This window comes from Scomber japonicus, chromosome 7, assembly GCF_027409825.1.
Source record: "Scomber japonicus isolate fScoJap1 chromosome 7, fScoJap1.pri, whole genome shotgun sequence".
Classification (NCBI taxonomy): Eukaryota; Metazoa; Chordata; class Actinopteri; order Scombriformes; family Scombridae; genus Scomber; species Scomber japonicus.
The window spans coordinates 15,612,089-15,624,118 of NC_070584.1; the positions used below are offsets into that span (position 1 = coordinate 15,612,089).

The window sequence follows — 12,030 nt, forward strand, 5'->3', positions numbered from 1 at the left end:
TCCCAAAGTGCATCAGTGATTACAGCCTGAATATACTGCACTTAATCTAATATTTACTGTAGATATCTCTCTTATCTGTCTCTTCTTTTTAAATAATCCTGCAAATCTTTCTATTTCTGGCATCTATCCTCTATTATTAGAGTATTATTTATCTTTGTGAAGATTGAACAGTGTACTACTTGTGGTATATGTGGTATATAAGTTAAATTTTTCATTATTATTATTATTATTTTTACCTTTTGCATTGGGAGACACTTTAAGAAATTAACATAAGGTTACAATATGCAGACCTGTTTGCAGTTTATGTTTTTGTTTTACCCTTAATCGTTGGTTTTTAATTTAAAATGTGAAATTCCATTAAAAGTTGAAAATTATTCAGCAATCAGCTAACCAATCACTCAGTTGTGATAAGTTATGCAATCAGCCCAACACGCAGTAATTCATTCCTCATGTTGGGTCTATTATCAGGTCCACTGAGTGTAGAAAGGACATTAAACATAAAAACTGGTTTTAATGAGAAGTCATGCTGCCAGCCAGTACTGGCATAAAGCTCTCCTCATAAAACAGTCTAATGATTTACTTTACACATATTTTTCCATTCCCCGCCCTGGGGTCAGCAGCCAATGGGTTGTCGGAGGTGCTATTTAAGAAGCGACCAGTTTAAGGTGGTTCAGATATCTGCGCTCAGCGCGCAACAGGACGTACGGAACTATAACTCCTAGAAGGAATACACACACTCTTTTGCTACGGTGTCAGATTGGTTTAATCATAAATTGTAAAAGTTATTTTCTCTAAAAGGAATAAGCTGTAAAAGAAATGAAAGCGTGGCGAGATCTGTTTCTTTACTTTCTGGTGTTGAACGTAGCTGTGCAGTATGTGACGTCTTTGGAAGAAGAGCTCACCGATTCTATTTTTGGTGAGTTGCCAGTTCAACCTCTTCCACATTTACTCTCACACACATCAACAGACTTTTTATGCGGGGCTGAAAGGTTTGGGTGTTTACACCGGTCGTGAAGGAGTGTCGCTTGAAGGAAATGCGTGTCTAATTCATGCACGGTGCTTTTGTATGAGCCGGCCGGGTATGTGTAGTTTGGACTCTGACAATAACATGAACGCTCTATATGACACAGGCTACTGTGTATCACGTGTCTATGACTAAACCTGTCTTTGTGCTTTTTGGCGAATGCTCAACTTCTACTAACTACATGCATGTGAAAGACAACGAACATGTTTGTCACTCTCTCAGAGAGCCAAGACTGAAGTAGAGGACAAAGTGACAGATACAGGCTACTATGATCTCAACAGGAATGACGCTATTCAAGTGCAATCATGATTATTTATGTTTACAATAACTACTCCAATCCATTCCCAATGTAAATGTCTGTGTGTGAGGTTCATCCACCACCCCACCCCCAACTCTGAATACCAGTAAAACCCCCAGGCAGTTGAGTCAGCTGACTGTGTTAGGACCACTGATACTTGGACAGATTATAGTCGGTGAGATGGCAGGAACAAAGCTGGGAAAAACTCTTGGTTGTTTCTATGGAGCTCAGACTGACGAAGTGAACTCATGTAACCTCTGAGGATTCATCTAGTCGAAGGTGGAAGCTCATTTGCTGTGGGGCCCCTGAGGGGCCAGGGCTTATTGGAGCCAGTCACTCAGTTATCAAAGCGTCTTGGCCCTCCCAGCTAGAACATTAGATTAGATTTACACATGTAACAAAAACATCAGCTAGACAGAGGGATCTTTCTTCTCTTGTTCTCTTCTTTTTAAATTAATGCTGAATGTTTTATTCAAGCAAAACAGTTAATATGTTTAATAAACTTCTCTCCTGTCAGGTAACTTCCTCGACCCTCTGAACAACCTGTTTGACCATAAGGATGACGGCAATCAAACATTTGCCAAGTTCTCCCTCCGCAAGCCATCCCATCCTGATGATGACCTGTGCTACATCATTCATGGCAAGCCTGATTCCCTGACAGCCTGCACCTTCAACACCACCTCTAAAACCTTCCTTGTAATCCATGGCTGGACAGTGAGTGAGATGTTTTAGCTAGTTGTTACTTGTTTCTGCTTTTAAACTGCCCCTGAGGACACCATTCACATGCCTTTGTTTGGGTTTAGAAGAAACACCTGTGACTGCTTGTATTTCACTATTTCAGCAAATTCTGCTGCTGTGATGTCTCATTAAATTCAGAGAACTACATTCTCAACAAGTAATGACATGCTGTTAGCAAATAACTGGAAGAAAGATCAAGTGGAGGTGGTGTAGACTTGACTAATGACTTTAATGCAATGTTGTGGCAAATTGTAAGTCAAGTTTTTTGGTTATTTCAACAGTTGAGCGGTATGTTTGAAAGCTGGGTGGCTAAACTGGTATCAGCGCTATATGAGAGAGAGCAGACAGCCAACGTCATCGTGGTGGACTGGCTCAACTCAGCCCAGAATCACTATGTGGTCGCAGCCCAGAACACCAAGGCAGTGGGACAGGAGATTGCTCGCTTCATTGACTGGATTGAGGTCAGTGGGAGCATCAGAGTATAAAAGATTTCATTTCAGAACTATCACATTTGTTGTTTGTTGTCACTATTGCAAGAACATTGTTGCCAAAAAGATATTTATTTATGACTTTGCAACTCCAAACTTTGTGACTTATTGCAAAATGACAAAGAAACACGTGACCATGTGTCTTTCCATTTAATAAGCCAGCAAACATATGGAAAGTCATTAATAAAGGATATTTTCCACCTAACAGATCACCACCAACAACCATTAGATAGTAAATTATTTATTCACATTTGTACCTGGATGTGTCAGGATACTTTTCTTCTGCAGTATGTGTCACTAATATAAACACTGTATGATTAGGTTGTTAAGAGGGTTAAATAAGAGGGCTTATTTGTCACACTTCTTTTGTTAATCACATTTTTTTTATTAATGTACTTTTAAAAGGAAACCACCAACATGCCTCTTGATAACATCCATCTGATTGGCTACAGCCTTGGAGCTCACGTGGCGGGATTCGCTGGCAGCCATGCAACCAATAAAGTTGGACGAATAACAGGTTGAGACACATGACCTTAAATATTACATGTTTCTAAAACTCATTAATTTAATCTGGTGTATAATTAGGTTAATGACCTCATTGTTCAAGTGGTTTTTGACACTCCCTGTCTCTGCCTGCAGGTCTGGACCCAGCTGGTCCGGACTTTGAAGGTGAGCACGCCCACAGGCGCCTTTCCCCAGACGATGCTCACTTTGTGGACGTCCTCCACACCTTCACGCGGGGCTCCTTGGGTCTCAGCATTGGGATCCAGCAGCCTGTAGGCCACGTAGATATTTACCCCAATGGAGGCAGCTTCCAGCCGGGCTGCAATCTCAGGGGGGCCCTGGAGAAGATCGCCAACCTTGGGATATTTGGTGAGAATAATGTTTTAATTTAATTTTCATTGTGTGTATTGTAGTTTTTAAAATGTTGAGTATCATGCCAATTTTTTTAAGTTTAAACAAACACATCAAAGTGCCCACTAAAGATTTCCATCATAAAAGACTCTATACAGACTTTACAGTACTGTAACGCCAGGTTCAGACCGGACATGGAAGCGCAGTGCTTGGTGCTTCCTATGTGCACGACACCATTGGTTAACATGGCTTAACTGCTGTTTTCTTTTAGATACTATGATACAAGTTAATCATTCATCCCCAGAAGATTGGTTTTTTAAAACAGATTTTAGACAAGTTAAAACAGCCTCAGAGTTTGATTTTGGTTTACATAATGCTAAAGCATTTCTGTTCCATATTTGATAACTAAAATAAAGCCAGAATAATCTCTTATCAAACAATCATGTGTCTCATATTAGTTTGAACACACACAGCACACAGTCCAGGAGTCTTAGCAGTGAACATTGTTCGTGTGAGTTGCACAATAATCCCATTCACACCAGACTGAAAGTAAACAAAGGGCCCCTAACAAGGCTGAAGAAAGTCTGAAGAAAATGTAGAAGGTCAGAGATAATATCAGACTTTTTGGCTGACAGGTTAAGACATTTTTATCTAGAGTGAGGTCAGTGATGGACTGGAAATCTGACCAATTGGCCTTTTAGTTTCTCAATGTCCTTCAGATAATTATAAGCAGCACATGTTAATTATCCCTCTGTGTTTTCTCCTCAGCCATTACTGATGCAGTAAAGTGTGAACACGAGCGTTCGATCCACTTGTTCATTGACTCTCTGCTGAACGAGCAGGAAGCCGTGAAGGCGTACCGGTGCGGCAGCAATGACATGTTTGACCGGGGCATGTGCCTCAGCTGCCACAAAAGCCGCTGCAATACGGTGGGCTATGACATCAGCAAGGTCCGCAAGGCGCGCAACGTTCAGATGTACACCAAGACACGAGCCTCCATGCCTTTCAGAGGTACGTGGTCATATGAAAAACAACTTTTTCTTTGAAGGAAGTTTTTATAATTACCTGGAGTCTGATGAATAACTAATATTGCAAAACCAAGTTTACGGTTTAATCCTTAAAAAGGTTTTCTCATAAAAATGTCTTAAGAAGTTATTAAAAAAGAAATGAACTATTCTCTGAGATCAGCAGTTTCAATTTCTGGTGGCTCTTACGGCAAAAGTTTGAACACTTAAAGTCCCCTGGCTTAATTTGCTAAAATGACAACATTTTAATTGAAATGGTTTTACTATGGCTCTCTCACAGTGTACCATTATCAGCTGAAGATCCACTTCTCCAGCAAGGTGAACCGTTCAGAGATGGAGCCCTCGCTGACCGTCTCACTGTACGGGACCAAAGGAGAGGCTGAAAACCTGGAGCTTAAACTGTAAGTGGGCCATTTAAAGTGCTTTATAAAAGAATCACAGCACAGTTATATGAGTTGTTTTGGAATGGGTTCACAGTAGTCAAAGAAAACAGCAGGAAGCAGTTCTCTTTGCTTTGTGTGGTTATGTCACAGTTTATGGTCCAGAGTTTACAAGGCTTAGCTAAATAAAACATGATTACTGGCTACGAGTAAAGCACTGATGTTTCTCTTTTATTTTCGTTTGGCAGAAAGGAGAAAATAGCCACAAATAAGACACATTCATTCCTGCTGGTGACGGAGAAGGATATCGGGGAACTCTTGATGTTGAAGTTTAAATGGGAGGAATCAAAGGACTGGTCGACCTCCAACATGTTGAAGATGGTTTCTTCTTGGTGGTCCGGGGACTCAGACAGTGCTAACATGGAAGTTCACAAAATCCGCATCCGAGCCGGCGAGACCCAGAAAAAGTATGTTATAGTGTGAAAATGACAAATAACACATTTTTTTAATCATAATTTCTTGCAATACTTTGAACATCTTACTCATATCTTGCTGTTGATGAAGCTACTGCATAACGATCAATCGTCATGTGATTTTTCTCACAGGGTGGTGTTCTGCGTAAAAGACCCTGATACTCAGAATTTGACACAGGAGGTCACATTTGTTAAATGTAAGGCTGCATGGAAGACCACTGCAAAACCACCCCCTAAAAGGTAAGTTAGCTTCTGCACTTCCCCATTTTACTATTAACACAACATCTGTTGGCTCTATGATAATAAATGTTGTCTTTTTCTGTAGAGTACCTCTGGAGGAGCACTGACCATGAGGAAAAGACCCCCACAGTTTAACTCCTGTCTGTCCATTTCAGCACTTCAAAACAGCACTAATTTATACACCTGTAACTTATTGTATTTCTCAAATTACAAAAAAACCCTTCACCACCTTATATGTATGTGAAGTATGTGTTTTATTTAAAGCAAAACGTATGTAAATGACTGTATATTTTGTAAAGAGTTATTTTTACTACATGTAACTGTAACTTCATTGTCGTACAAAATGAAAGTAAATTCTTTAGTGTCCAAACAGTTGGATAACACTCAAAGTTGTCATACTGAGAGGATATAACGTAATAGTTCTGGAGATAGTGATGTCAGATTGTGTAAAAAAATGTCATATTTATAACAAACACTGTGAAAAATAATGTACTCTGTGTGTCCATGGTGTCCTGTAGACTGTTGTTACCATGCCACTTCTCAAAGAGAGGTGGGTTTTACATATTAAGCTCTTCTATGCAATAGGGTGCAGTTTATTAAACTTTATGCACAGTATTATCTGACTAATGCTTAACCTAACAGAGCATTCACCACTGTGGCTCTCAGCACAACAACATGTGACTGTGGGACCTGTATCAGTGTGCCTTACTGTAAACATTCGCCAGCAGCAAGCTGTCATAAATCAAACTTATCTTAACCTTTGTTGCTGTTTTCCACCTGAGTGTGCTTTATTATTACTATTATTATACAAACTTTTGCAACTTTTACTGAAACACATGCAAGAGCTGCTGCTTTCATAATGAGCACCTCTGCATCTTTACAACTAAGCCTCTGCATGATGATGTGTTACTTTGAAGCTGTTACCTCAAACTCAAAGTGCCTGACATTTTGTATACCATGGCTCTAGTGATAAAAGTGAATGAGGTACACAATGCTAAAATTAATGTCAATGTTGCTACTGTATTGTGAAACTGTGATTTCGTCTGTGCATGTGACTTTTTAAATCTCTGTTAGTGGTCTGCTATTCATGATTAAATTTCCATTTCTGTGAGCAATATCTAAACCTCGGCTCTTTAGAGATCGGTACTGTAATCATTGTGAAATTCCACCTTAAATAAAAGTGGAGATGCTTTACTTTTGCACTGAAGAGAGGGGACGAGATTGCTAAATGTTAAAGTTAGTTGTAAAGTTGTTTTATTGTAAATACCATAATGCATATGATGATAGATTTTGTAGTATGGAACACATTTTTTTGTCTGCCTGGATTGGATAAATCTGTAAACTGTGCATTTTCTATAATCCTTTGTACATATTTGTAAATAATGTCACTGTACTGTGTCAATTCTTTAATAAACCAAACTTGCCTGAGAGGTCATCCTGAGCGTGAAATTTGTTTTATTGCTGTGTCCATGAAAAAGAATGATTACATTTGTTTTTTGTTATCATAAAACATTCAATCATTATCAGTTCAAGGCTGTTTAACCCTGTTTTTTAAATATATTATCTAAGCAAAAGGTGTGTTTGATCCAAACAACAATTTTAACAATTTTAACTCTCCCTTGTCTGTTTTTGATATATAAGTGTTTAAATTACCCCAAATAATCTATGTGATTTCTTTATGTCCTTGCAGTTGTGACACCATTAGCTGATTAGCTGTCAAAGTGACCTAAGCGATAAACTGAATCAGTATACTTCTTTAAAATGCACAACCAGCTTTATATTCATCATAAAATATGACTTTTAGCTCTGACATAAATCACAAATGGTCAACGACTACTTATTGAGGTGACAAACATGTTTATTATCACTTTATAAACTTAATCATGAGCATTTTTTCCCCATTGCAAACATTCAAGTGATGGCAAACATTTGGGTGAAAGGTCCTGTGGCGGGGGCTATTAATTTCCATTTGTCAACTCCTTCTCAACCTGTGACTATTTAAAAGTCACTACAGTCTCAGTGTGATGGAAACCTGGATGTTCATCACAGCTGAACTTAGCACTCAAGTTCAAATACAACAACGAGGATGTTGCAGCCAGAAACAACAAACAGCGTAGATGTAGATGTAGTGCTTCAGTATGTGGCCCCTCTGAGGGGCTGACAGACAGTTGACAACAACAGCAGATTTTTCCACAACACATGCATTACAACAGACAAGATATGGCAGACAAGAAATGACAGATGCATATCAGTTAACGAATAAGCATGCGAGGCAATGAGCACCTGCAAATAATAAACCCTCTGGAGGTGGGCTAAAATTGATAAAAAAGTAATCTCTTCAATGTGGCCTTGATAAATTAACAGAAATGAATTGGTGCGTCATTGTGATGGTGCTTGTTTTCCCAGAAGTGATGAGGATGAAAGGTCAGAGACATTACTCCAAGTTTCTGGTGTCCAGTTTGCGGCCGCAGAGGCAGACGGTGCAGCCCATCACTCCAGACAGTGTGAGGATGACCAGCAGAATGGCCCACCAGTGAGCCTGCACAGAAGAAAACAAATGCACAGCTGCAGTCATTTGATTATGATTTCTATTAAACTAAAGGGATACCACATGATCTTGGATTATTGTTGGCTCGTATCATGTTATTTAGGAAAGTGCTTTTAAGCTCCAATGAAGTCCAATAAAGTAAGAAACATGCTGTTAGCATTACTTTCATAACTACACTCCCATACAGTATATGCTGTTACCTGTGCAACAAGTTCATTGAACCTTTTATTTTGAGTTTAAATAAGTTTATGTGCATTTGGCGTCACATTCTTGGTTGAACCTGGTTCTGCTTTACAGTGTTTTAGAAAAACTCTTTAGGCCCGAACCAGAGTAGATATATCTGCAGGGATCATAGATTCATACTGAAAATCCGTTTTTGCAGTGATTATTCCATATAAATCATGAGTCTTGAGTCATGAGTCTGAGTTTCCAACTAAGTACATATCTCTTATCTCTCATATCTCTTACATTCCTAACTAAATAAATCGAAAGCTGTATCATTTTCAACTGTTTGCTACAAGAAATAGCCAGTTTTCCCTGATTTTCCATGACTGCAAGATGAGTCAGCAGCCCAGGTATGATGAAACAACACATTGGTCCCTGAAGTGAAGGGGGTCTGATCCATGAAGAGCTACTAAACCCAGATTGGCATTCCTGATTTGCCATGCTGTCATGAGAAACTAAACCTCAAAGCCAGCTTGGACTGAAACATTGAGGACAGCTGAACATCAAGACAGGAAATGTTTAAAAAACGCTGCGCTGAACTGAGGATGTGACCTCAGGTGAACATCTGCTGCTTTTTGAAAAAGACGACAGCTTCAACCGCAGAATAAAGTTAATGATCATTTTTCAACCACATAATATAAACAGTGAAACATCTTGCCTTGACAGAGAACATCAGTCAAATTAACTCGTCATTGCACAATACCAGTCCTAAAGCTCATTATCCACAAATTACACACTACCAGTTTTCTTCTTTTGAGAGATTAAACAAAAGTAAAATACTAAATCTCTTAATTAAGTGAAAAAAGATTTGACAATACAATACTGATTAGACGTTCCCTATAGAGCTTTCCCTGTAAACATTTTGTATCCTTCAGGCCTAACATATTGAAAGCATTTATTGACATGCTGTTTCCTTTTAGGTGCATTATCATCAGCAGCTGTCCCTGTCTTTCGTGCAGAAAAGTATCCTAAGTCCTCAAAAAATTGCTCTATATTGTTTATCTCAAATTTGAAAATGCTGCTTTTCTATATTTCACATTATAGTAAATTGAATGTTCTGAATGAGTTTTGTCTGCTTGTCAGAGAAAATATTTTATTTGATTACATCATCTTGGACTCAAGGCTATTTTTCAGTTTTTTTATTTTTATGGGCCAAAATCATGAATCAATTAGTCAAAAAAACAAAAACAGAAACAGAAACAAAATAAGACTGTAAGATTACTCAATGATGAACATTGTTGGTTGCAGCCTTACTCTACAGCACCTCTAGTGGTCAAAACTTTGACAGAACGTCTTTAAAGTTTGGAATCAGATTTGGTTAAATAACTTTCTTCAGTTTCAGTCATCAGAGCTCACAGAATTAATTCACACAACTATCCAATAAGCCAAATTCACAACAGTAAACCTTGATTTGTATACCGTTAACAAACTTTTTTGGAACTGCGTTGCTGAACGTGATCAAACTAATCATAGGAAACCTTCACCTTCATCCACTCAGCCAGGTCATCAAAGTCATCCAATTTAAGGAAGGAGTTCTTCAGTCTGGCGATGGGGCCGTCTGCATCCAGCAGGCGACACATGTGGAATTTGTCACAGTAGCCTCGGTTCCCTGAGCACGGAGCACCGCCCACCAGGGCCAACGCCTTTCTCTGGAAGTGACGTGACAACACGGAGGAGGTGGTGCTGGCACATGTGTCAGGCTTATCTGTCAATGATAGAGAGAAAATATTATAGGAATATACCAGAATACATTATGAGATTGCCAACTGTTTAAAGCTAATGTGTAGAATTAGAAGATTATCAGCTTTGGTGCCCTCTAGTTCTTTTCACAAACAAAAACTCTTTTGAGGTTGCCTAATGGAAAACAGGGATGTACGATGGTTACCTCAATACAAATTGACACAGTGTAGATGTATTGGGACACAGAGTGTAAACACATTCCTCAGTAGTAGAGGACACATGGGCATGTTGTTACCAGGCTGCTGGCAGCACATGTGGCATTTCTCCCTCATTGAGTCTCCTGGACAGTCACACTGCTGCAGACTATGCTTCACACACACAGACTCGGCACAAACCTGCAGACAGACCAGCAGACACGGATGAGTTTAAATTAAGTTTAGTAGAAGAGAAGAGATGAAAACAGAAAGGAAAGTCTGAGTGAGAACAAAAGGGATTTAAATGTATTTTATGTACTGGTAGGAAATGAAAGGGCAGGTTCACACATTTTTAAGTCTGTTAAACAATATGTTCATACTGGCCATTAAGAGATCCCTTCATAATTCACTTCTATTGAAAGTAATGGGGCAATCTGAATTATTAAAATTAAGTTTTTTAATAGCCAGCAAGAACAGGAGGAATGACTACGATGTTAATTTGGGCACTATTGTCTTAACACAGACTTGTGTAAAGATGAAACCTTTATGTGTATGAACAGACTGTCAGCTGGACTTTCTATATATCATCTAGCACAAGGATGGTCAAGTGCACCTCCTCAAATTGTGATCGATTATGACTTTAGTAAAGTCTGAACGGATAATTTTTTTCAATACGATAAGATCAAAGAACTTAAGAAAGATATGGCTTTAAATTCTCCAAGGCTAGGAGGAGAGGTACTTTGATGACTTCAAAGATAGCTGTCACTTTCCTTATGTGTGCTAAGATCATTTCTGTGTTTGAAGGTTTTGCATTTCACCCACATATTGCACAGCACATTCAACATCTCTGGTTTCTGCAGCTAAACGTGGACAAACTTTGATTGATTATTATTAACCAGACTTTGAAAACAAAATCTGGACACTTTAATCTCTGGCCAACACTTTTTAATTGGGTAATTTCCTTCACATATGCCTGAAATAAATCTTTTTGAAAAACAGAACCAAGATTAGGTTTTGACTGTTTGTTTATTTGTCGAGAGGATTCAGTTTTCCTGTTTTCTGCTCATTTTATTTTAAGAAGGATATGAACCTACAGAGACATATGAATGTGGGCATTCTAAGAGTGTACTAATCATAGTACATATGGCCAATTTTAACATTATGATGAAAAAAGTCCTTTTTGGATATCTTTTCTTGTTAAATTCCCACATCCTCCCAGAAGTCCTTTCCAGTTATTGTATTGCATATTCTTGCGTGAGGTCGTTAGAGGTCAGCACCATTAGCATCTCTGGAGAGTAATATAAGCAGAACAAATGATGGAAAAATGTCCACAGCTGGAATTAATTCCTCTCCCCTTCATCTGAAAAGACAGTGCATCGTCGAAAATGAAACTTTAATAGAAACATGCGTTGTTGTCTCGTGGATTTTATCAAAACTTTTCTGAGTAATGCTGAGTTTCAATGGTGGGTGTATTTACAAATAAAGCGGATTATGAACACTGTTATTGGAGCATGTCATAGACTCCAGAAGATTTTCAACAAAAACAGGAAATCCCTATAAGTTATGTTGTCACGCCCATCAGTATGAGGAGAAGTTACACCAGCAGAGGCCAGCAAAAACAAGATTGTCAGCTAAGTTTTCTTTAACTACAATTTTGTATATTCTAAATTTTTGATAAATATTTTTGAATGCAGACTAAACAGTGTTAGAGTTTTAAAATATATTTTTCCTTCTGTTCAGGTTAACCATCGGTTTTTATTCTTTTCTGTATGCTGAATGTATGTGAAAAACAGTCATCAGACTTTTGAAATTTACTTGAGTTGTGTCAGTATTGTATTATTGTTGTGGTATAATACAGGCGC

General features: G+C 38.5%; 2 protein-coding genes across 2 annotated transcripts in view; one reads left to right on the forward strand and one right to left on the reverse strand.

Moving 5' to 3' along the window:
- The first annotated feature begins 710 nt into the window (after nucleotides 1-710).
- Nucleotides 711-6,283, forward strand: LOC128362033 (lipoprotein lipase). Its single transcript, XM_053322663.1, has 10 exons — nucleotides 711-916; nucleotides 1,840-2,036; nucleotides 2,342-2,521; nucleotides 2,954-3,065; nucleotides 3,188-3,421; nucleotides 4,172-4,414; nucleotides 4,709-4,829; nucleotides 5,057-5,275; nucleotides 5,414-5,521; nucleotides 5,607-6,283. The coding sequence occupies exons 1-10, from the start codon at nucleotides 817-819 to the stop codon at nucleotides 5,626-5,628; spliced, it is 1,536 nt and encodes a 511-aa protein (XP_053178638.1). The 5' UTR covers nucleotides 711-816; the 3' UTR covers nucleotides 5,629-6,283.
- A 687-nt stretch (nucleotides 6,284-6,970) lies between these two features.
- Nucleotides 6,971-12,030, reverse strand: part of si:ch1073-396h14.1 (disintegrin and metalloproteinase domain-containing protein 10) — a 36,208-nt gene continuing 31,148 nt past the window's right edge. Inside the window, exons 13-15 of the mRNA XM_053322661.1 lie at nucleotides 10,270-10,369; nucleotides 9,779-9,999; nucleotides 6,971-8,060 (exon numbers count right to left, since the gene is read on the reverse strand). Of these exons, the coding sequence (XP_053178636.1) occupies nucleotides 7,956-8,060; nucleotides 9,779-9,999; nucleotides 10,270-10,369 (426 nt within the window). The 3' untranslated portion in view covers nucleotides 6,971-7,955. The remainder of the gene's footprint in view (nucleotides 8,061-9,778; nucleotides 10,000-10,269; nucleotides 10,370-12,030) is intronic.

Excerpts from the sequence above, each read along its gene's own strand:
- LOC128362033 (XM_053322663.1), top strand. The coding sequence starts at position 817 with ATGAAAGCGTGGCGAGATCTGTTTCTTTACTTTCTGGTGTTGAACGTA. Across the intron at positions 2,522-2,953 it reads GCTTCATTGACTGGATTGAG|GAAACCACCAACATGCCTCT; the intron begins GTCAGTGGGAGC and ends TACTTTTAAAAG. Across the intron at positions 4,830-5,056 it reads GAAAACCTGGAGCTTAAACT|AAAGGAGAAAATAGCCACAA; the intron begins GTAAGTGGGCCA and ends TTCGTTTGGCAG.